General features: G+C 31.4%; 2 protein-coding genes across 4 annotated transcripts; both read left to right on the top strand.

The window, feature by feature from the left end:
- Positions 1 to 1,313: 1,313 nt before the first annotated feature.
- Positions 1,314 to 3,250, top strand: Tsen2 (tRNA splicing endonuclease subunit 2). Its single transcript, XM_029300076.2, has 5 exons — positions 1,314 to 1,481; positions 1,557 to 1,713; positions 1,834 to 2,505; positions 2,818 to 2,972; positions 3,083 to 3,250. The coding sequence occupies exons 1-5, from the start codon at positions 1,314 to 1,316 to the stop codon at positions 3,248 to 3,250; spliced, it is 1,320 nt and encodes a 439-aa protein (XP_029155909.2).
- On the top strand, positions 3,192 to 26,674 carry LOC114928743 (uncharacterized). 3 transcript variants are annotated; one of them, XM_029300070.2, is made up of 10 exons: positions 3,192 to 3,252; positions 17,848 to 17,928; positions 18,342 to 18,512; positions 19,728 to 19,966; positions 20,418 to 20,561; positions 22,413 to 22,797; positions 23,245 to 23,404; positions 23,536 to 24,127; positions 24,340 to 25,145; positions 25,237 to 26,674. In XM_029300070.2, exons 1-10 carry the CDS (start codon positions 3,234 to 3,236, stop codon positions 25,562 to 25,564), a joined length of 2,925 nt encoding a protein of 974 aa, XP_029155903.1. In that variant the 5' UTR covers positions 3,192 to 3,233; the 3' UTR covers positions 25,565 to 26,674. The 3 variants fall into 3 exon arrangements, with proteins under 3 accessions (XP_029155903.1, XP_085339052.1, XP_029155904.1); XM_029300071.2 differs by lacking the exon at positions 3,192 to 3,252 and adding an exon at positions 4,383 to 4,445; XM_085482926.1 differs by lacking the exon at positions 17,848 to 17,928 and having other exon boundaries at positions 3,204 to 3,252.
- The last annotated feature ends 457 nt before the right edge of the window (positions 26,675 to 27,131 follow it).

Genomic DNA, 27,131 nt, shown 5'->3' on the forward strand with positions numbered 1-27,131 from the left:
TCCATAATTATTAGAAATGAAAGATATTTTTTTATTTCTAAAAGATATTCAAAAGATTAATATATTTCTTTTATATGTCAAACATGTTAAGACTTATTAGATACATGTTAGGTCATGTCTTTTATATGTCTTATTTTTTCATATTTTAGAAGAATTGATATAATGAAAATTATGTGGGCCTAATTGATATAAAAAAGGAGGGAAATAGGTTTTTTTTTTTTTTTTTTTTTTTTTTTTTTTTTTTTAAGAGGAGGAAATTAATTCTTATGAACTCGCAAAGCTATTTTTTATAATGAACCTGCTCAATTTATGTTAAATCTTTCGATTTCTTTATTGCAAAATATGATTATTTATCGTATAATAACAAAATATGTATGCTTTATATATATATATATATATATATATATATATATATATATATATATACACATATAATGGGGTATAAATAGAAAAATGGATTTTATGACCAAAAAGAAATTCTTCAGAATATCCCTGAATCTTATAGATATAAAATTATATACATTTATAATATAATTATAATATAATAAAAAATTTATAATATATATAATATAAATATATACATTTATAATATAATTATATATTTTATATTAAGGTCGCGCTTTATTATTATTATTACTGTAAATTATTGTTATAATTATGGCTTGAAATTGATAAAGTAAGGTAAAGGATTAAAAACAAACTTTACCAAATGGTATAATTAAATACTGGTTGTGTATACACACACGTGACCACTACCACTACCTAACTTATCTAACCTAACATGACCTGACCTGACTTGGATTTGGACAACAATTAGGTAGTCAAACAATCATTATGTTGACAAGATACATCTTTTAATGACTGATAAATAATATAAACCAATTTTTATATAGAGAACATTTCTGTTCTATGTTGTGTCTAAAATATATTTTTAATTTATGTAAGAGGAATACTGTGTAACAGTATTGTGTAAGTTTTATTTTCTATTTTTATAGGTTAAGTATCTTATCTCTGTATATGAGAAAAATTATAATTAATTACATATATGTTTGGTGTAAAAATTATATATATTTGAATAATTTTTGATTAATTTTGTTAGTATTTTAAGATTATATTTTATTTATCAATTTCAAATTAGTTATCAACAACTATAATCTTGATTTTTAATTCAAACTTAATTTGAATATGAATTGTTAATAAGAATCAATAAAACACTGATCAAAATTTTTAGGATTTACTCGAGATATTTAGAAGTTGTAACAAATGTATACTAAATTTTATACTCTTGTTTATATAGCTAAAACAGCACAAGCATGAATTTACGAGAACCAAAGAAGAAAAAAAGAACAAAATTGAAATCACAATTTCCATTTCCCATTCCATTGGATGAAACTCAAGAATGGCCAGTGTATACAGCACATCTCACAGATGTGGGATCATGCATAATCGAACCAAAAGAAATCAGTGCAGTGCATTCTATGGTGAGAACAAGTTTTAAATTTAATTTTTTATATAAGTAGCAATGTGTATGAAGAATAAATAATTTCTATCTACAGGGATTTTTTAGTAAAGGATCATTATCGCGCAGCTATCCATCTTTTGGTAAAGCAAGATATGGAACACCTCCAGTAGTTCGAAACAGACAGTGGCTTCATAGGCAAGAATGGCTGAATGAAGTCAAGGAGTTGAATTCTACCTCTTCCAATTATGAAGGTGCGCTACATATTACATTTTTTCAGTCAAAACCATTGTAAATTAAATACAATAAATTATATAATATAAACAGTATACAATAAAATGAAGGTATAAAAGATATATATCAATAAATTGCAGTGAAAATCTGTGATATTGAAGATGCTAAAACAAGTGCTCAATGTGAAGAAGAAAATATCTCGAATAGCAAGGAAGAAAATATTGGAGATATTATTGAAATTCCACTGAATTGCAATGAAAATAAAGAAATAAATGAAGTCAAAGATGACATAGAAATTGATGAGGTTGTTCTTGATTCTGCAGAGGAAGATGACGTTTGTGTTATTGTTAATAATCAAGAATCTGACAATATAAAGAATTCGCCAAAAACTCACGATAATAAAAACTCAGAAGAGAAAAAAGAAGAGGAAGAACTTTGTGAATTAAACTATTACGATTTCAAAAGCGATTGTGCGAATGAGGACGATAATCAACATGGAAAGCTGTTGGTTTTGCCGGACAGCGATTCGGATACCGATAATTATTTGAAAGATATTAAGCCAAGAATCGAAAACGAAGGTTTTCCGATTCGAGAAGCTCTACATCTTACTTTCGAGGAGACTTTTTTCCTCCTCTTTGGATTGGGTTGCCTTCAAGTGATTCACTTTGACGGCAGTCTATTGGACATTAATAGTGCATGGTTATACTTTTGCAAGGAGAAACCAGATTTTTTACAGAAATATGTGGTTTATCATTATTATAGGAGTAAAGGATGGGTGGTCAAACCTGGCCTGAAATACGGCGGCGACTTTTGTTAGTATTCATTGTTTAAGTATTTTTTGAAAATGTTTTTAAATATTTTACTTTTTCTATACTTAAAAATATCATATATGTATAATGTTATCTTGTTGCTTTTTTTAATTTTTGTCTTATAAAAGAACTTTAATTATTTTATATTAGAGAGGTATTAATAAAATATTTTAATTAGTTATAAATATTTTTACAAATATTTTTTTTTCAAAAGATTTTTATTCATATATACTTTTATACATATACACATATATATATATATATATATATATATATATAAAATATTTTTTTCCTCTGAGCTATCTAATTTTTCAGTGCTGTATAAAGAAGGACCACCTTTCTTTCACGCTTCTTATATTGTCATAGTCGAAGTAGCAGATGCAGACTCCTTAATAATAGATCCTCTTTCCATGAGATCTACATGGAACAGTTTGTTTGGATTGGAAAGGCTCTCCGAAACCGCTGCCAAGGTATAAGCAATTGCATATTCATTTAAAAAGTATTTAGAGATATAAATAAACAGTCACACACATATCATTTTTCTTAAACATTTTCTAATTGATTACTATTTGGTCAACAGGAGATACTCTTCGCACAAGTTTTATGGCCATCATCGGTGCCTCAGGATATTAGTACGACTAGTCCTGAAATACTTTCCGAATTCACAGTTAGAGAATTACTTTGGCGTCGATGGAATCCGAAACAACACCGTGAAGACGTTCCTACCGAAGATGAGGATTCATGTTAAAGGTTTTTTAAATATTTTATATTTAAACAATTTTTTTACGATAATATTTCTCTCTATTTTTATCTATATTTTGTTTTCTATATCGACTTTTTTACTGCATTGCGCGTAATATTGCACTTTATATATATACCTATATATATATATTTTTTTTTTTTAACGAAAAGCTTAAATGTATATATACACGTTGCATTAAAACGTAACATGCGGATTGCGTGTAATCATATCTCATCATATAAAAGTAAGAAAAGTTTCTTCTTAAAATAAATTCGCAATTCTTCTCAATCTCGCGATATAATCGTATGGGAGATTTTCACATCTTACAACATGTCATAGTAATCATCGATTGTGTATGCTCTATAATAATGCAATAATAATATGTACTATTTTTATAATACAAAAAAAAGAATTGTGTAGAAGATATTACGACGTTCTCTCTAAAATAATAGAAATAATTTCTCGGTATCTCAACTATTAACGTTAATATTAAAATACAAAATTATTACGCGAATATCGAGAATTATATTTTTAGCAATGAAATATCAGCATACACGATTGTGTGTGCTCTATAATAATGCAATAATCATATGTAACATGTAACATTTTTATAATACAAAAAAGAATTGTATAGATATTACGACGTTCTCTCTAAAATGATTTCGGTATCTCGACTGTTAGATGTCAATATTAAAGTACAAAATTATTACGAAATATCGAGAACTATTTTTAGCGATAAAATGTCAGAAATCCCATAGGAAATATCAAGAAAATATCAAGAGTACTTGAATGTTACATATAATTAAATATATATAATATACATATATAATATCTATGACATAACTGAACAACATTACTACACATATATATATATATATATATAAACTTGATTCATGAGAAACATGAATCTTGTACAAAGCATCGCGCGAGTAGCAGCGCGCATTAAGCCGCATCGAATCCGTGTCTTTTATCAGCGATCGGCGATTCACGCGGCGGTACCGCTTGCGGTACTCACCAAGTGAAAGCAAGCAACGATCGCGGGGGCCCGCAACGGTGGTCCCAGGTCTTCGGGCCCGTACAGTCAGTCCGAGGTGAGCTGGGAGCTGGCATGTCGAGTGCCGTGCACCGCGAGTTGTCAGTGAGTTGTCAGCATCCCTAAATCACGCAAACCCGGGATAATCACCCCGTTCCGCGCGATCCGGTACGTACAGAATAAACGGATATTCCTTGATGTCAGTTCCTGTCAATCCTGCCCCACGTGACAGCATAAGTGTCAAAAATTTTTCTGCTGTCATTTTTTAAATCTACGTGTTTAGCTCGAAATATATAAGTAATAGTATTTTGATTTTTAATAAGAGCACATGCTTACTTTCCAATGTTTTATTTTCTCTTTTATGATTTATGGAAATTTAATTAGTTTATGTTCTCTCATAAAGATATCGATTTAATTTATATATTTATAGAAATATTTGTTTTACAATATTTTTTTTTTAATCTACTAAATTTAAAATGAAAAGTTTTATATTTTCGACTGTCCTCTCATCAATATTAATTTTAGCTAATGAAATTAACACTGAAATAATTCTTTATTTCTCTAGTTACGTCTATAAAAAAATCAGGAAATTAGAATAAATGTAATTAATTTAATTCAAAGTTTATGGGAAGAGCCCTAGAATGAATATTCAATGAAAATATTATAATAGTTTTATATAATAATTCATAATTATTTTTATGATGCAGGATTAAAAAGTGCACGTTTTTCGTGTTTTATTTATTAAATTTTTTAGGACTAAATCGTAACATTAATTCTATTTATTTTTTTAATTTATCATAATATAATATTTTATATGGAAGAACTTTTATCATTAATTACTCAGAATTAAAAAGTATAGTTTTGATTTTATTTTATTATTCTATATGTACATATATACATTTTGTATCTTCTGATTCATAAGAGATGTTTAAAAACAAACAAACGATCAGAGCAATCAATGAGTAAGGAATCGTGTCACTTTCATATAGGTTGAACACGAGAGAAAGCGCAACTTCGCGAGAGAATGTTCGTCCGTATCTGCGCTTATAATTTACAGGAAGAGAGATGATGCGACGAATTCTTTTGATTTGAATCCAGTTGCAAGAGAAAGATTGAAACGAATTTCTAGCGTTTCATAAAAACTTTCGATGAAATTGAGGGCATCCACGCAATAGTGTGGTCTAGCCCACTTTTTTAAGAATCCAATGAAATTAATTCAAACTTGTGTTTCGATTTTCTCAAACCTAATGATCTCGGTTTAAGAAAGGGATATTTTGCGCGTTTTTGTGGCTTAATTTTTTTAATTCTAAATGTTCAAAAGAATCACAGTAAAAATAGATTTTTTTCATATAAAATTTCAATTATAAAACACAATTCAATATTCATTAACTTTATAATATTGATAACTGTTCTATGAATATCCAATCTTGTACATGTGATTAATTTAAAATTAATTAAGAAAGATCCAATACAACATAAAAGGTGAGAGAAACTTATAAAAAAGATATTACCTATTTTATACGATATCCTGAAACGCGTAATTCTTAAAATTTAGTTTTACTTTATTAATTAAAAAAATTAACGACGTGAAAAAATTGTACGAGACACGCGTATCTTAGAAATATCATTTATAAACTCTTTGCGCATCGTAAATAGACGAGTGAATGTCATCCTTGTCTCACGATACGCCTGGGAATTCAGTTGCATCCAACGCTGCGATGTGCATAACGATGAATTATCTTGTTGCCGGCAACAAAATCACCCGAAGCAAAATTTCGAGAGTCGTTTTTGACCTTTAATGATTGTCAATCGTATTAATCTTTAATTGCCATTACAGGGAGGAAAGAAAAAATCCCAAATTAATTGACTAACTGATCCTAACTTGATTGAAAAATTAAGTATTATACATTACAAAGATAAACTAATCTAATTGTAAGAGACTAAAATGCAATTATATTCCAATATTTTTGCAATTACATTACAATATTTTTTTCTATTATACATCCCATATAGCATGCATATCCAAAGACATTCGCAGAAGATATCTCGAAAATATTTTTAAGTGATAAGCTATCTTTGTGATATTTTCTGAACGTTTTATGGATATGCATGCTATATAGGATATAAATGAATATTAAATTATATTTAATATCTTCTAATATTTAAAACAACATTCAAACGAATGTTAAATGATCTGGCATCAAAGATTGTCAGGAATTGCACTCGAAGGATCGATTAATTTTTGTACATATTAATTATTATTTTATTTATTGTTATAATTAAAATCAAAAAAGTTTGCTGTCATCTTTCGTGCATAATTTTTCGAGATATGACCTCGACAAAAGACCACACGAACACCCTGTATATCTTAGTTGTAAAGCTGAACGAGATTCAAGTGAAAGTGTATAACTGTTTGCATCGTCTATACGTTCCCTACGGCATCCTTGTACTGACTTCTGCTTGTATAATTGGGATATTGCTTATATTATTGCGTTACATTACGTGCTCGGTACATGAGGTATTCTTTAAAAAAAAGAGAGTCACTCGGAAGTATACTTCAGAATAAATTTCTTTCACATTTGATATACCTACATACAAAAAAATTTCATTCACAATCTTTCATAAATTTCTCTACATGAAATAACTTGATTAGTAATAAGTTTCAAACTAAATCACTATTAAAGAAAAAATGAAAAAGCTTTCTCTTACATAAAAGAATATTTCAAAATTAATTTGTCTAAATTATTTAATTATCATAATTTAATCAAAATTTCTAAAGTACGAATATGATGATTGCTGATAGTAATGACTATATATGATAAACAATGATAAATATATTATTTATTAATAATAATAATAATTCTATAATGAAATATTTACAGATCTTCTAAGCAACACATTTTACATTTTTTTCTAAATATAGTTTAAATTATTTTCATATGAATTTACTAAACAAAAGTTTATACGCAGAGATAATTTTCTCTTAGAATTTACATTGAAAATCATGGTAACTCGTGAGACAATATTAGAAGAATTTTATAAGAGTTTCTCTGATTCATATTTACTACAATAAAAAATATTAATATCTTATTGTAGTAGATATTAATATTGTAAATATTAATCAGAGAAAACTCTTATAAAATTCTTCCAATACCCACTTGTCCCACGATTACCATGATTTTCAGGGTAAATTCTAAAAGTAAATTCTCCGTGTATAAAATTACATATATTACGATAATATAAAATTTAATAAATTGTGTATGTACAATAAATTATTCATAAAAATACATATAGAAGTATACATAAATTATATAGAATATACAGAGCCGTTAATTATTATTAATAAATTATTTTTAAACGTGACAAGCGACGATAGATTGCAATGCATAGCTTGTGGATGAAATTTTAAGCCGACGTTCTAGAAAAAGTTTCAAATATACTTGGCGGTTCGTAGTTATTCCCGGCTTCGTTCTTTCAACTCGCGCTTACTCGATCGCGACGCCCGTTTCGGGGCCAACGAGTAGAGTGATTGCTAAATGAGCATTCCTGTGAGAAACCCTAGGCTTGCTTTCTAAGCGAGGTCCCCGGTCACGTGCGACGAGACCCCGGATAATTCTGATCTGACACGTGCAACCGCTTGTCCGCTCGTGATTTTATATGGTTGGTCCACGCGTGACCAGCAACATATATGCAAAAGCACGTTCACTGCTCTCGTTTTGCTCGCACTTTGATACACTTTTGCCGCAGCCTCACGGTTTAACGTAATCGTGTTAATGTACCGTATGATTGGCGCGAAGGGCATAATTATAGAACAGAGTAATTTCGCAATTTCATTAACCCTGAACGCAATCTGGAATTTTATATATTTAGAGTTGAGACTTTTTTTCATTAATTATAACTGATTGTTATAATTAATAGCATTAGCTTATATTGATCAGAAGCGCGCTGAAATACTCCCTTTTTTCAGAGATAATATAATATTTCATGCTGCACACACTAAATTCTTTCCCCTTTCTGGGGGAATTCTTTCATCATATATAATCTGATGACGTTATTTTATTGTAAATTAGACATTTTTTTATATCTTCTATAATATATATTAATGCAAATCAAATTAAAATGATATGCATTGATATGCATACTATTCTAATTTTAATTTATTATATATGAAATTTTGTAAGAGAAGAGAGAGTGAAAAACTTATATAATTTATAGTTATAGATTCATATTTTTTTTATATAATTTGTAGTTGTGTGTAGCTCTATAATATTAATAGCTTTTGCCACGGAAAAAAATTAACTACCATAACTAAATTTTATGTCCTTACATTAATTATAATTTCTCAGAATTACACATGAAATAAGATTTAAAGTCACATAAATTATACGATTATAATTTATAAGAATTTTCAAAGCTACACAAAAAAATTAGGTACTATAGCTAAACTTTAGCTGTCCCTATACACATGAAATTTAGTTATTATGCCTAAATTTCAACAGCTAAAAAATAGTACCTAATTATCATAGCTAAAAAGGTATATGATATAGGAACAGCTAAAATTTAGCTATAGTTGCTAATTTCTTTTCCATGTGAGAAGAAGATTCTTATAATTTATATGACTCTAAATCTTTCATGTGTAATTCTGAGAAATTATAATTAATTATTATTAAATATAGGTAACTTATAATCTTACAGTTAATACCGCTGAATAGAGTTCTTTCATTGCAAAAAAATGAAACTTTTAGACAGTATATAAGTGTGATTAGTGGATTGCGGCGAGTGCATTTCTAGCGCGATGATCTCGCGCATAGGAACCGGAGCGTGCAAGTGCATTTTATATGCGCGTACATTATGTTACGTATCCACTTACACTGGATGGAAAGTAAAATAAATTCGCGCATAGAATACACGCGCTTCCGTGTGAAATCGGCTGCTTCCGCTTCCGACCCTGCCGACTTTGTTCTTCCCGTATCTCGTCGTGGATCCGCTTTAGATCCGCGGGCTGAGAAGAAAAAGAAATCTGGGTCGATCAGGTTGCGCATTCTGCGCGATCAGGAAGCAATCAAAAGAAATAACGCTGCGCTTGCCATAAATTACGGAAATCTTATATACCCTGTGTTGCTAAACCGCAACTTTACTGTATTACCCCGATACATATACATATATGTATATTTCTATCGGTTTTTTTTTCTTTTTTTTATCGAACCATCATATCATCTTACGAGATATCCTGCCCTAATGAACTAAATTTCATGGAAAATAAATAACGAAACTTATTCTTTAATTGATGAAAAATTTCAATAAATTGAGACCTTTGGTTGAAGAAAGATATTAATTGCTGGAGAATCTAATATAATTTTAAACATTCTATATGCAGTCATGTATACGCAAGAAAAAGCTTTATTATTATAATTATTTTGCTTCTGGAAATATTTTCGTATACACAAGTAAAATTAATATCGGTATTCCTACACAAAGAGAATTTTCTTTTAGAATGTACCCTGAAAATCATCAAGATATTGGAAGAATTTTATAAGAGTTTCTCTGATTAATATTAAGTATTTACCACAATAAAAATATTAATATCTACCACAATAAGATATAAAATATGTCTCATTACGATTATCATAATTTTCAGGGTAAATTCTAAGAGAAAATTCTCTCCGCGTATAAAACTTGCAGAGTCGTGAATTTAAATTGAATTCAAACTAAATTATATGATTAGAGGTAGAAATATATTTTAATAGATTTATTTTATTAAAGAAATATTTTTTATTATTATTTAACATTTATACAAAATAATATATATTATTTATATTGACTTTTTCATTTGTTAAAAAAAATACCACTTTGCTGAAGAATTTTCATAGCTTGGTGAACAACTGTATCGGTCATTTCAAAGGTGAAAGACTCGCGATACTCCTTCCGTTGCAATAAAATAAACGATAAACGAACAACCAAAACCAGAGACATAAAATCGTGTTTCAAGGCTTCGCATAATGCCTTTAAGCACTTTGTGTCATCTGCAAAAATAAACTCGTTCCCGTTTGCCAGTCCAATATGCAAGCGAGGGAGCCGATGTAAAACCAGCTTAGCTGCCGAAGCTTCGCGTTCTCTTTCTCGCGAACGATTCTTACAGGTTTCGCAAGTGCGGCAATCTAATGACGGAATTCAATTCGACGCGGTTTTGCGGTGAACTCGGCAAATTTCCAAAGCGAATATCGGGCGAATTAGACTTCAGCGGCAAGAAAGGTGTTAACTTGCAACACACAGCTCGTTAGCGAATTTTAATGTTTCCTTTGAGTAATAGTATCCGAATTTCATTATCTTTATTTAGTAAGTATATCACAATTACGTATTACAATTTATTAAAGTATTCAATAGTCATTTGGAATAATTGATAATTTTTTATTTTTTAAATGCACATATATTAAATAATGATTTGTTAATAATTCAGTACTTCCATCAGTTATATAAATAATACGATTAATATCTTGCTGCAACTCAAGAAACACTCATCGAGCTTCGAGACCTAAAGAGTCGATCAAGAAGATAATAGAAGGCGGGGATTGTATAGAATAAATTAACAGGCGATGAATTAACAACCGCAGACACGAACCATAGATCTTGTAGAGAGAAGGGCTCTGGATTCCTTTATCTCGCAGCTGGAATCAGACGGAAGGTCGCGCGATGCGGGATGTCCGATTATAAAAATATCCTCAGGTATTTTTGAGAGGCGAAAAGTCGCTGCAATAAAACCAGCGAAACCTCGCGAACGACCGTGATCCCTTGCCAGATATGCGAAGAAGTTAGGGTCAACGTTCACCATTTGTCATCGCGACTCTGAGAACACACAATGTGAAATCTTGTCCTTTATTTAACTTTAATTGTATTCCAAGCGAAATGAGAATCTTATGATTCAATTGTCGACGATTTATCGCGATGGATATATCTACCCCTCGAAGGAAAGAAAAAAATTCACGGCTGGATGTAACGAAGAAACGTTGACAAAGGAGCTTGACTGTATATAATTCGAGAGAATATAAACAGGTAAATTAATATATCAGCACAGCATTTTTTATTCCTAGGAAAAATGATATTTATTTAAAATGCAAGTTTAACCTTTTTCATCTGACGGAAAAGAGGAAAAAGAAAAAGAAGAGGGTGATAAAGTCACATGCTGCTGGGAAAGTGCTTTCCCGAGAATTCTCAGAGTTCGCCTAACCGCTAGATTGTGATTAGGCTTGCCTAGGATTGCCTCAGGAGACGCGTGCACAAGTAGATTGTGCCTAGCTTGCGTCAGACGTACGTAAATTTCGCGTAGAAATTACCATCCACTTTGGAAACTTAATCACCACGTGGAGATGTCCCCGTCAAAGACATCTAAGCCGCAAATTTTATCATCTTTCAGTTTAACTTCATTATTCTCTTAGTTCTAGCAGACACAAAAATCTACACAGAGAGAATTTTCTCTTAAGATTTACTCTAAAAAGCATGGTAATCGTGCGACAATATTGGACTACTTTTATAAGAATTTCTCTGATTAATATTCACCACAAAATAAAAAGTATTTATATCTACCACAATAAGATATAAAATATTTGATTAATTTTATTATGTACATACATAGTAAAATTTACTATGCACATATTAATATTTTTATTTGTGATAAATATTAATCAGAGAAATTCTTATAAAATTCTTCCAATACTATATTGTCCCACGATTACCATGATTTTCTGGGTAAATTCTGTGACAAAATTCTCTTTGTGTAGATTTTTTTCAACTTCTTCAAATTTAATTCAATTATTTTAATGAATTCAATTTATTTTATCTTTAATGCGATGTAACAGAAAATTCTAGCTTGGCAGAAAATTATTATCATGTCATTCGCAGACTTACGAAGTTCATGGCCATTATGCGGATTCAAATGAACAAATATGCGGATGTAATCTATGATGTTCAAGAATACATTATGCGTTTGAAGACTTTGAAGACGCGAATATGCTAATGTTCTTCAACGTTGCTTATATTAAGCGTTATCGATGATTTTTTTGCATTTTTTGGGAACCTGAAACACCTCTGCTTTCAACATTATCGTTCAATGACCGCACGATGGTGTCTCCAAAAGAGGAGAAATGATTGAACGGATACTACTTAATTAGCATACGTCGTCGTTTGAATGATAAACGAAAAGAGCCGTCCGAAAGCGAAGAGAACACTTTACACACTATGACGAATCGACTAAAGTACCATGATATATCAACGACGAAAAGTTTCCACTCTCTTTTGATTTTGAAATGCATGACATTGCGCAAATAGGACTAATATTAAATAAATTAACATAGATAGAAAATTTGTTGTCTTATTATTTTTATATATTAATTCTGTAATTTATATATTGTATAAGCTAAGATCTTATTTTTTAAGGAACTATTTTTTTTTAATATATTTAACATTGATATTCTATATGTATATTGATTATTTATCGGAAATAAAAATTCCTTATCGTAAATTAAAAATAGATACTTATCAAAAAATGTACGGAGGGAATTTTTTCGTAGAATTTATCTTGAAAATTGTGATAATCGTGAGACAATATGGTATTGGAAGAATTTTATGAGTTTCTCTGATTAATATTTACCACAATAAAGAATATTAATATGTACATAATAAAATTAATCGAACATATTTTAAATCTATCTTGCGTAGATATTAATATTTTTTCTTGTAGTAAATTAATCAGAGAAACTAATAAAATTCTTCCAATATTATATTGTCTCATCAATTCTAAGAGAAAATTCTCAATCTCTGTGTATCAATTAATTCTAAAAAATACTGGTCATGAGAAAATGGTGTGAAAGAGAAAAGATGAAATGACAAAACCTTTTTTCATCACAAACAAAGTCTAAAGTTTAATATTTACCACAATAAAGAATATTAATATGTACATAATAAAATTAATCGAACATATTTTAAATCTATCTTGCGTAGATATTAATATTTTTTCTTGTAGTAAATTAATCAGAGAAACTAATAAAATTCTTCCAATATTATATTGTCTCATCAATTCTAAGAGAAAATTCTCAATCTCTGTGTATCAATTAATTCTAAAAAAATACTGGTCATGAGAAAATGGTGTGAAAGAGAAAAGATGAAATGACGAAACCTTTTTTCATCACAAACAAAGTCTAAAGTAAGTCGAAGAACAATCGAAGGATGCGAGGAGCAACGAAGCTGTATCAATGAACACACAGGGAAAAGTAAAATCGAAAATGAAACCGTAAAGATGCGTGGGCAGTTGAATCTTCGGGATGCGGTTGATGGTCTCTCGAAACTGACCGTGATCTTGAGAGATCGAGCGGGAATCGTGTCGTTGATGACCGGTTTTTAGCATATCTCTCTCGAGACGCGCTATCGCTTGATCATTACCCTTGACCATGAAATTTACTCTCACGGACGTAATAAAGTTAGTCAGTTTCTCAACGCATCGTTTTGGCTGATTCGGTGAGGAATTTTCGCCGAAAACGGAGACTTCGCGACTTTTACGACGCATGATCCGAAACTCGACCAAGTAAAACGGATCTTCGCTTTCTGATCGCGAACATACATACATATTCTGCATCCACTTGCTTCGAGTCTGCTTTATTCCTACGTATTTCCAATAATTTACAATTTCTTCATCAATTTAATTAGATAAATTAAAGTAAAATATTACTTGGATATTTTACTCTAATATTACAATTTGCATAATTATATGCTGCACAAAATAAACATAAACGTGTGATTAGATATACATATTATTTTTAATATACAGTATGTATATTCTATTTTTTCTGCAAGAAAACGCAACAAAAACGAATTGCATGCGCAGAAAAGAGTTCACTAGAACGCTTGAGCGAGATTTAATACGTGTTGCAGCATAGCATTTTTTTCAGGTCATTACTTTGTATGCGCATATATGTGTTTGTATATGATAAATATATACGTGTGTATATGATAGGAGAATAGAACGAAAGAATAGGGCCACTCCTTTTTACCTTCGCGCTTGATTCGAGAAATGATTTATTATCATTATCTTGTACACCTTGAATTTCTGCGCTAATTATTTTTGACCGCTTTAATTGTCTTAGCCTTTGTTATTTTCATTCGTAGTTGAAAACATCCACACCAAATTTTTCCATTAATATTCACAGATAACAGAGAAAGATACAGAACAATATAGAATTATATTATTAATTTATCTCTCATCCGCTAATAACAATATTAATATTTTATAATGTTGTTAACATTATATTATTAATTAGTTTTATTAGTCAAACAAACATTTAATATCAACGTCACTTTCGACTTTTTCTGAAAGACAGAAATTTGATTGCTCTGCATCAATATTATATCTTTATTCTTTCTTCTTTTTCAAGTAAAGAAAAACTTTCTACACATTTGTCATTTTATTTTTGTTTATACCGCTATTTACAATTTTTTCTTTACGCTTTCAATATATAAATACCACGAAGGCAGATTAATATCGATTAATCCCGTAATGAGAAGTTAGTTCGCCGATCGACAGATTGTGCAATAATCCGCGAACTCTCATCCATATTCCTCATAATGCTGTAATGCACCGCGTATCCTATCATTAGAAAAGTACCTCAGGATAGAAGAGTCGTGTGTTCGTGCTCTTTTCAGTTACAGCTCGCAATCATTATACGACTCACCGTAGATTAGTCGTGAGAGAATACGGGTGAAAGGAGCAGATTCCGCGATGCTGCGCTGCTTATCTTTATATTCCGATTTCTCGGTTGCAATTCTGCATCTCCTACTTCAGCTAAATTAAGAGGATTTGAATAATTCTAATATAAATAAAAATATATATAAATTATTAATAAGATTAGAATTGAAGAAACTTTTTTGACGAACTGAGCTTCGGAAAAAGTCAATGATAAAATCGTGTTCCTTAATTTCGAGTTTTATTTTAATAGGGTTTTAATTTCGAGCCTAATTACAAAAATAGTATCTTTTTTCGATATTTTTGTTAAATATAAAATTTCTCAAGTTGTTTAAAAAAGTTGCGATTAAAGGGAAGTCCGGCGAATTGAGCCTCAGTAGAAAAAGTCAATGATAAAACCATGTTCCTCGATTAATTTTGAGTTTTATTTTAATATTATTTTAATTCCATGCTTAATTACAGAAATAGTATTTTTTGGGGGCATTTTTGTTAAATATAAAATTTCTCAAGTTGCTCTAAGAAGCTACGATTAAAGAGAAGTCCGGCGAATTGAGGCTCAGTAGAAAAAGTCAACGATAAAATCATGTTCTTCGATTAATTTCGATTATTTTAATAGAATTTTGATTTAAAGCCTAATTACAGAAGTAGCATTCTTTTTCGACATTTTCATTAAATATCAGAGTTAGCGTGTTTTAAACAATTTTAAACTATTGTTTAATAAAATAAAAATGAGTATTATTTTAGCAGAATATTTTTGGATATTAAATAATAATCAATATATTTTTTGCTTGTTTATAAAACTAAACAAGTTTTCTGCCAACTCTGTTAAATATAAAATTTCTCAAGTCGTAGGAAGCTGCGATTGAAGGAAAATTCGCGGACCGAATCTCAGTGGAAAAAATCAATGATAAAATCATGTTCCTCAATTAATTTCGAGCTTTATTTTAATAGAATTTTAATTCAAAGCTTAATTACAGAAATAGCATTCTTTTTCAACATTTTTATTAAATATCAGGGTTGACATGTTTTAAACAATGATAAACTATTGTTTAATGAAATAAAAATGATTATTAGTGTAGCATAATATTTTTGGATATTAAATAATAATATATTAATTTATTTTAATAGGATTTGAATTCGAAGCCTAATTGCAGAAAGTAAATAGCGTTGTGTTTCAACATTTTTGTCAAATCTAAAATTGCTCAACTTGTTCTAGGAAGCTATGCGATTAAAGGAAAGTCCGGGTAGTGACTGACAGTAGTAAAGACGCACATTGAAACGGCACGCGACGTACTCTCGGGAATACTGGAGAAACTCGCGCTACTATGCGCGATATTCGATCTGCAATTATAGATTCCAGTCATAGCTTTTCCCTCTGCGTCTCTCTCCGTCTCTCTTATTCTTTCACCGAAGGCGGCTTTTTCTATTGTCCCGAGCTAAGCAATTACGGACAACCCACCCACTCGATTACGCAACGATTTCAGCTCTACGCGATTGTGTTAACGTTATGTCTTGTTGAGTTTGCCTCACACACGGGATGTTTCCCGAGCGAGCTCGTGTCTCACAATGTTTCATGCTCAGACAGATAGAGATCGAGCGAGAAAGAATTTTTTTTTAACTTGCGACACTTGATTACTTCACGCGTATCGTGAAACCGTATCGCTCCTTTTGTCCTTCTCACTTGTCGGCATTGAATTGCAATGAATCAGAGTTGATTGACAATGTCAATGCTTTATGAATGATAATAAATCCCCCTCTCTCTCATACAAATGATTAACACCGTAGGAAAAATCAAACAATTAAAAGATACTATAATTAGTATCTTTTTTGTAATTCTATAATTTATCTTTTTTAAAGATTTAATTTTCTTCTTTAGATTTTTTCAAATAAAAATCATTCAGCATATATCTATCTGTAGAAAAATGATTAACAATGATTTACAACGCTCGTGTATCGCGAGTGGATGTGAAAACGTTCAAGGATAAAGTCAACATTTCGCTCGTGGAAAACGCGTGGAAATTACTTTTCCAAGAGATTACGCTATTATATAGCTATTTCTATTGGATATCATAAAATATCCGGATCCGGGTAAAATGTACGATGTTTTTTTTTATTATTTGAATATTTGCTTCGTAGAGAAATCGAGATGTAACTATGTAAATCCGAGAATGATTCTCTCACGTAGGAGATACATAGATAATTATAGGAGACAGATAATTAGCAATTCTCATCGGAAGACAAGCGCGGATAGTATAGACAAGACATCTTTAATGAAGCAGAATATTTCTTTACATGATTGTTAATTGTTAGGGGAGAAAGGAAGTAACGGTGCTTCATGAAATAACACAGTAATTTGTCACATTCGCGCGTTTGATGCAACACGCGGTTTTTATTCATTCGAGCAGATACAGCTATAAGTGGCAGACTGCACGTACAACTGCAATAATTGCGTAATCGTCTGAGAATCGTCGCTCGATTCTCCCACGATCGTAGAAAAAAATTACTTTATACTGTGCGACAAATATGACAATTTCATAAATCAAGTTATTACACGGACTAATAATATCATAAAATATTTTTTGCATTGTTTCTTCTTCTTTTATATTTTTATATTTGTTATATTTTTATTTATTTATTTATTTATTTATTCGACGCATTAAAAATTATAAATACGTAATATTATATGTATATATTCGTACTACACACATAACATGAAAAAAAGTTGAGTAATGGCTGTTACATGTAAATTAAACTCTATCAGATGCAAGATTATCACACAAGATAGTGTATATAACAACATAATTTTTGTATATTTTTTAAATTTCTTATTTATACTTTCAGATTCCGAGATTTTATATGATGAGATCAGATTGAGCGCAATGACATCGAGATACTTCGTGTTTGCTGTAGCTTTAGCGTATGGTAAGTTAAATGATGTCATTGCTAATAAATGCAGAATTTTAGATAAAAAATTTCTTCGTCTTAATATTTATTCTAGCTAGAAATCTTTTACCAACTACGTCGCGAACAGATTTTATCGATAAAAAAGATTTAACAATTTTATCAATTTTATTGAGTTATAAATATAGTTAATAATATAGTTATTAATATAGTTATAAATATAGTTATTAATATAGTTATAGTTATTAATATAGTTGAAAATTTTCTCTGGAATAAATCAACCAATTCTTTTGCAATATATTTTTCTTCATATCTTTATATTATTTTATTTATTTTATTTATATTTATTTCTATAACTCGCGATTTCTCTGTTATGAAATTATATCTAAATATAAAGATAAAATAGAGGATTTTGTGAGATCGCGATTGTACAGTTGCAGTGTCTGGTGCACAAGTTTTCGAGAGTTATTCGGTGGACCCAGCCGCAACGATCGAACCAGCCACGAATAATGATTTCATCACGCAGACAGTCTACGGATTTCTGGATTTCACCACAACAATCGGCAATACGGTGATGGTCTTTAGTCCTCAAAGCGCTCCCCCAGGTAAGAATTTTTCAAGAGGCTCGAATTTTTAATTTAATTATTACACGCATCTCAACAATTATATCAGATTTCTCAAATTCTCTCTCTGTCAAAACTATCAATATAATTCCATATCAAATTTTCTTCCTTTCAAAGTACGAGTGATTATTTTTCAAGAGGTTCGAATCTTAAATTTAATTATTACACGCGTCTCAACAATTATATCAGATTTCTTAAATTCTCTCTCTGTCAAAACTATCAATATAATTTCATATCAAATTTTCTTCTTTTCAAAGTGCGAGTGATTACTAAAGAAATTATTATTTGTATCTATTTATAAGCATAATTACATTCAATATAAAAATGTTCGTGTCATTCGTGTCATGTTTATCAATCACCATTCAGTAAAGAGCTTTGTTGATGTCTTTAAGTATGAGAATATCGCGAAAGCTGTGTTGCGCAATCATCAACAAGAGGATTCGCAAATGACCCCAGCCATGAAGTGTCATGTGAATTTGAAAATAATGCCAAGAATTACTTTCTAAACGCAATCGACACCTTTTTGTTACGCTGTGCTCAGTCACGGTAAGTCCGATTATTCGAGGAGACCTTGAAACGCTGAAGAATACGTACACTCACAAGGTGGACCTTGGCGAGGTATCAGGGACCAATCTCTTTTGCATATCGTCGTCCACGTACGGAATGATGCCCATTGTTCACTTGTTATGACTCTCCTGTCATCACCTCTCCTTGACTTTTTAAACTACTTACACAATGTATAGTATAGTGATTTCTTTTTCTCCAAATGCAAAGAAATATTTTGAAGGTGTTGTCAAATAATTATGACAGAAGTCATAGCAAGCAACACAGTTAATCCAAATCTTATTTTATCGATATTAAAATTAAAATCAAATAAAACAAAATAATATTGCATACTCTTCGACCAGTATAATTAAAATAAAATAAAATAATAAGATGTATAGCAATTGAAAAATCTAATTAAATTTAAATCATCTTGATTAATATTGACTCGAGAAAAAATATGTTTTCACATCTTATACATTTTCATTTTCATTTCTTCTAAAGGATAAATTTAGCAAAGAATGTTCAGCACAAATTGGCTGTCAAGAAGCGCACTTTTACTCCCATTTTTCCGATCCTTGAGGCTCCTCGCGGAATCGCGATTTTTATTCTCGACGCAGTCTTCGAGTATGCAAATGCGTCGTTTGTTTTCAGAAGGAGACTCCGGTAAGAAGTCCACATCCTCCACGCCACCGATTCACACGAAGCCAACGGAACAGCAGCACAAGAAGAATGTCCCCGACATCCAGCCCAGCAAGACTCACAAGGTCGAAACACAGGATGGTGAGACGAAGAAGCAGATAAAGGGTACAAAAATTGTCGTAAATTCCGTGGTCGAGCAGAACGTGGTGAACCCGTCCGAGAATGCTGCAATGAAAACGACAAAGAGTCAGGTAAATTAGAATGATATATCGCTATATAGCGGATATATGTAACATTGTTCATTATTACAGTAACATCTCATTTTTCGACTAATTTGTGTATGAAATTTATTCTTCATATGTTGCTAGTCTCTTTAAATTTAATTATATATGTGTGAGAAATAATTTTCAAATAATTTTTACGTATAATATAATTATAAATTATATATTATAATTATATATTAAAATTGTAATTATAAATTGCACACATATAATTCTGATTTATAACAGTTTGATTCTTGGAGAGAAATTAAATGATTCTACTGATCTAATAATTTCTTTTTCCGAATAATGGAATAATATTAGAATTAATCAAATTAATAATTAACAAAATAAGATGTATCTATATATGTAATGTAATAAAGGCATTTTGTACACATGAATAAAAAAGTAAATATTAAGCAGAATTGTTTCAAATAAACAGGCAACAACGAAGACACCAGTATTGTCGTCAGTCGTTGAGGTACGTGCCAAGGATGAAACTCCAGGTGTGAAAAATAATCTCGCCGAACCGGAATACGATTTTCTCTCGAAACAGCCAACGGAAGTGATCGATGAAACCTACAGGGTAAGTAAAACGTAACATTCGAAGAAATCACAATACTATTATTTTTCCGCTCTAGAAACATGTTTCATAGTATGTAATTGTTTCATCATTTACACTATCTTCTATCTTATTTTGTATTAATTTTTCATAAATTCTATTCCTTATTGTAATCATTTATAATTTATGTTTTTGAATGGCTTTCTCGACTTTTTTGATATCTTAAAACTAGATCGATCAATATCTCAGCTCTACTTTCTCTATAGGATAAGCAAAGAAAAAAAATTAGATCCTGGTGTAATATATATATATATATATATATTGTATTATTTAATATATAATATATATATATATATATATATATATATATAATATTTTTTATATAAATATATACAATACTTCTTTCCAAATTATCAATGATATTTTAAACACAAAGTGATATTTAATTGCATTAGTCATTCTTCTATAAATTGTCCAGTAGACTCATCGGAAATTCTCGCTATAAATTTATTTAATTCTAAAAGAGCTACTGTCAACTTTTATTGTGCAATAAAATATTTAATATATTTTTTGTACACTTATAATTCATATACATATAGTATATATAAAATTCTTTATTCTTTTTATAAATGTCACAATAATTACATTTCTTACATAAAATAATTGTCATATATTTAATAATTAAAATTTTATAATTGCATTATGTACAAAATAAAATTTTTAGAAAGATATTTTTATGAATTTTATGATATATATTTCACACATAATATAATGTCCAAGTTTATAGAAAACATATTGAAGTTATGATTCAAGATTGAAAACGTGATATTGGCTCTGTTGGAATTCAGTTTTGCGTTCGCGAAATTTGCAATTAATTTACACAAACCAGGAAATTCAAATATCCAGTTTATAAAAGCGACATTGATCTTCGTCCGTGAACGAAACCCGCGATACGAAAATCGAGGATCTGGTTTCTATATCTCTGATTATCGCCAAACCGGACCACGTAGTTAACGAACAATCATTACAGGTGCTAAAACGAGTTCAGTGAAATGTTGTAAATCGTTTTAATCGAACGATGGAAAATGGGTTATCCAGCCAGCGCGTAATGGAAAAACAGTCGTGGAATAAAATTATTCGTAGTTTTTCTCATAATATTGCGCAATTGCTTACATTTTATAAACAACTTTCACGATAACTCTCGCGAAACCGCCACAAAATTGTTCGGAATAATTGCGTTGGCGTAATTTTCCGCGTGCCGTAATCGATTTCCTAGCCGATCCTTTCCAGCTTACCTTTACTCCCCTCCGTAAGTTTTAGATCGGTGTGAAAGTCCGGATCGGATCGCACCGATAAATCGGTTTCACTCGCGAAGCACGACGAACGCGCCTTGTTTTTCCAACTATGATTTCCATAAAAACATGCGTCGAAAAATATCTCAAAAATTGGAAAACCTAAAATCGACACTCTAGATATGATATATTTCTTTTTTGTCGAAAAATACTGAATATATTGTCATTAATATAACATTGAAGTAATAAATATTACACAATGAATCTTTTTTATTTATATAATTTAATATTTATTTATTTTCTCAGTTTTATTGAAAATTTGGAGATTAATTATCCTATAATTATTGTACTATAATTATTTTCCGCATATAATTATAATCTAAATATTTTCCTATATTCATAACTTTTATCATATCTTTTTTCTTTTTTTTTTTAGTGTCTTTTGTAGTAAAATTTAAAAAATGTATTTTTTATCAAATTAAAATTTTTTATATGAATTATATCTTTAAAAACTTTTGTATATAATCCCAATATAATCTCACGATAATCAACCATGTTTCATTAGTAATTTTGATTTTTGTAGTTGATCAACTTGCGACCCTCGTCGAAGGCTCATCACAAACCACGAGCCACTGCCCGAAGGGATAAGGAGAACCCGACTGGTTTGGTGACCAAGCTGGGTGGCACTGTCGTGAAGGATGGTCTCACCACCGTACATGAGACCAGCGTAATCGGCACCTACATCAACGGCAAATACGCCCAGGTGTTGCAGAGCTCGTCCAGAATCCTGACGGAACCGTACGTGCCAGTGATCGAAGACAAGATTCATCCGACCAGCACGAATCGCATCCTGAAGACCATAGGTCCGCAGCATGGCAAGTTCAAGCCTCAGCTGGAGCCCACTCCTGCCCACCAGCAGCAGGAAGAGTCCTCGCTGCCTTTAGAAGCTCTCTTCAATGGACCCTCGGGTGAGTATTTCAGCTGGAATTTTAATTAATTTTAATGAATATCTTATATCTGTCTGTTTAATATATGTATACACATAGTTTAAAATAAATTTTACAAAATATATAAATTATATAGTTGTTTTATGTTTAATAAGATTTTCTCATAAATAAATGTTTGAATTTTTAGACACAAATGACTTTCAATATTTTACTCTTTCTATTAATTTTATCGGCCTTAATTTATTTTAGTTTCAAGATAATAATCTAATTAATATTTACATGATGATTAATGATAAATATTTATCAGAAGCTTTAGTTGTCTTATTAATTTACGACACAAAAGATTCTTCGTGTGTTAATTTTTTATTTTTAATAATATTTGTGATATTTTCCAATATTACTTGAAAAATTTTCTATTCTTTACAGTAGTGAAAAAATTAATTTGAGATGCTTGATTTATCGAATTAGGTACCCCAGTGCGAACGACACGAAGACACTCAATCTCCAGCAATCAGCCCGTCAGGCCCAAATTCCGAAATAAGATTCCCGATGACTACGAGAATAACGAACCGCAACAACAAACGAGGACCGCGAAAAATCGCGCGACGACGACGCGTCCAAATTATAAGTAAGTGTCTTATGAGAGAATAACTAGATCAGAAGAGAAGAATTAATTAAAAATTTATTATATTTTACGAAACCTATATTTCATCACGATTATTGATTCAATTTCCAATAAAAAAACTCACTTCTCTTCAGGAATCGTCCTATAACTACCACCAGCACCACAGAGGCGTCGATCAGTCGTCGTCGCAGCGGTTTCCGACCAAACAATCAGTCTCCCAGCTCATTCTCGAAGCAATCAACCAAGTCGAAGGGCAACGACCAGCAGCCATCACCGACGGTCAGCCTGCCGGTGCCGAAGGTGAAGCTACCGAGAACGCAAGGTCGTTGGTCGTACAAGACCACGCCGAAGCCGAGGATTATGATTCGCAAGCAAGCGGACGACGAGGATCTGCGAACGTCTACGACGACCGAGCCGAACACGTCGGAGTCCTTCGTGGTAATCGCGGACGAACAGAGCAAGACGACGGCGACGACGAGCAACGCGGCGATCTCGTCCGGCGGCATCAACGTCGCCCAGAGGAAGGAGTTGTCCTTCGTAGAAGACGAGTTAGATCCCAGCGAGAGCGAAGATGTAGCCAGCGTCAGTGTGCAACTGGATCAGCAGCAGCACGTCGCAGAGCAGATCCTCCCGATGGAGACACTCAACGTGGAAATCTCCACCGCGGCGGATCTCGACAACGTGTATTTCGAAATCGCCACTATAAAGTCGCCGTACTCTTTCCAGGTGCGCTCTCTCGATTCTATCTTGATATATATTTATCTGAGCAAAAAATTAAAAAAGAATCTTATTCTAAATAAATATAAAGTATACTATGCCGAAAATTGGTATTTAATTTGTTAAATTTTTTGCTCGAAATTAGCTAGAAAGTTATACATCAGCAAAGTATGCGTTTGTATTTCCTTATTACCGCAATAACTAAAATATTCTCTGTCTAGGTGGGAACGCTCCGGAACACCCGCTACATCACAGTAACTTCTACCATCAAGAAGACCTTCGCGACGGCCGAACCGACTAGTACCATCTCACCCACCGAACCGCTTACAGAGAATATCCTAGCGAACACGGCGGCCGCCTACGAATCGACTCTGCCGCTCGATTCATCCGTTGCGACGCTACCAGCAATTTCCTTGGATGCCAGCCAGGCGACGCCGCCGTTAGAGACGCTTACGGAAACGTTCTCGACGACGCAGACGTTGCTGAAGACGCACATGTTACCGGTGATCTATGGCGGCAACAGCACCACTCGCTTGACCTTGGTGCAAACGTACAACATCGCTCGAGTGGTGACGGCGACGAAGACGCTACCGCCGATGGAGATCTACCAATTCATCCCGAGCAAGACGCTGAACGAGTTCAACTCGAAGCTCGACGAGGCCGGTAGCGAACTGCATCTCGAGCTCGACTTTGGCGATGACGATCGCGATGACGAAGATGTACCCAAAAGAGTGGTGGCGCCTAGCAACGATCCCGATTCCGATCTAGATATCTTCAAGTCCACAACACCGTCCAAGGTCAAGAGCGACGTTGCGACCAGCAGCAACGCCGAACCTCAGCTTACTCCGGAGCAAGCTCAACAGTTGGCCCTGCTAAAATATTTTGGTCAGCCGCAACCCCAAGTCATCACCACATCTAGGCCGGTGGTCGTCCTAGAGACGATGTATGAATCGCATGTGATTCCCGTAGTGAGCGCGGGAAATACCATTTATTCGACGTTGTCCAGGCCAATTAGCACTGTACCTAGGTTGGTATAAAATGTATTTAATAAAATTATACGCGTTAATTATATACATTTATTATCTTATATATATTTTGCGCATTTCTGCTTCCTCCAGGACCTCTTACGAATACGGCACGTCCACCCTGAGCCCGGTACTGCAGCCGCAGGTGCCACAAGTACCGCTGTTCCCGCAGCAGCCACAATTCACGGTGACGAGCGCGCCACTGGTCACTCAGACCCTTGCGACCATATCCGATTCTCGGGTGTTAAAACTCACTTTCGGTGCTAAGACTGCTTACACCACCCTCTTCTCCACGAGAGTCGTACCCACGGAACTCACCACCTACATCACTAACACAGTGCCAGTACAGCCAACGGTACCGGCGTATCCAGGTTATTATCCAGCGCCAGTGCCTTATCCGCCCTTCCCCTTCCTCGGTTAAATTTCGATCTGACCGTCGAACTTTTTGCGGTTCAATTGCTATCATTAAGTAAATTTGTTCTTTTGCTATTAAATTTTAATTTTGATGAATTTGGCAATTTTAAATAATTCTCTTCATATGAATATTAGTTTTTATGATAAACGCTATGAACAATAATGCGATTGTAAACACAAATGGTATAATTTTATTTATTCAGTGGCTTTCTATAATGAGCTTGAGAAGTTTTCTGATATAATATATTAATATATGTGTAATAGTATGTAAAGTATTTCGGCAATGCTTTAAATCAAACATATTATTTCATTTTCTCTTTTTATTGTTCGACTTTTCGACGATCTGAATATGTATAATTTGAATTGAAAAAGAGTGAAAAAACAATCTAATTACAAAATGGAATAATTAAAATAACGACAAGCTCTGTGATATATCGATCTTTTAATAAATATAACTATATCAGAAAATTATTTTCTATAATAAGATAATTAATGATATTATACTTGTCTCTGAATGATAATGTAGTTTACATACTCATTAATTTATAATAACTTGTTAATAATTTTATCATAGAAAACAATTTTCTGATATCAATTGCGATTGCATAAAGGATCTTTTTACAATTAATGCATTAAATTACAAATATCATGATGATAGATCTTGAAACGCACTTTTATTGAGCATTCCGAATTATATTTAGATCAGTCGAAAAGCATCGGACAAAATATATCTGGACTCTAATTAAGATAAAGAAATAATTATTACCTTTAAAGATTGCTACGAAATCTTATAATTATTAATTTCCATGTTATCATATTTATAAATATGTATATATTTTAAAGATATATATAAGTTATATAGGGAATATATATGTGCAAGCAATCTTGTATGCAAATTTACATTTATTTTCTAGTTATATATAGATTATGTTATAGTTTTTTTGTCGAAATTTATTATAATTTTTTTAGTTTTATATTTTAATTGCGATATGTACAGGATATATACGTAGCAATATTAATGTATAAGTGATAATGAGATACTAATCTGTTTTCTGAAATCTTGGAAAGATCTAATTATGTGAATCATAATATACTGTATGCTACTTACGAAACAAAATTTATAATTTATGTTATTATTATCGTCTCTCTGCAAAGACAAGTATAATTCATTAATCATCATAATTATGCATTTTACATTTGATTTGTTTTTTATGCGTTCAATATTTTTTTTCTTTTTTTTTATTTATTAATATATGATACATTAGTATAATAATTTTTGTACATGAAATATCAGAGATAATCTTATCCTCCTCATCAATCCTTGAAAAATTATTATATTCAATTTAATTTGTTTCGTAATTATTAGAAATAACAATTCAATTATTTTATACATCCTGCTTTTCATTATTTTAAAGTATTTTTTCTAAAAGTAGCTACTATATTGTAAACATTTTAGTAAATATCAGACGTATATAAAATTATAAAATGAGAAGATTAAATAAATGCTTATTAGATATAGATATGATGATATAATTATGATCAATGAGACGATATAGATAATGATACATGATAAA

The sequence above is a fragment of the Nylanderia fulva genome, unplaced genomic scaffold (assembly GCF_048542155.1).
Source record: "Nylanderia fulva isolate GAGA-0341 unplaced genomic scaffold, ASM4854215v1 Scaffold22, whole genome shotgun sequence".
In the NCBI taxonomy this organism is placed as follows: domain Eukaryota; kingdom Metazoa; phylum Arthropoda; class Insecta; order Hymenoptera; family Formicidae; genus Nylanderia; species Nylanderia fulva.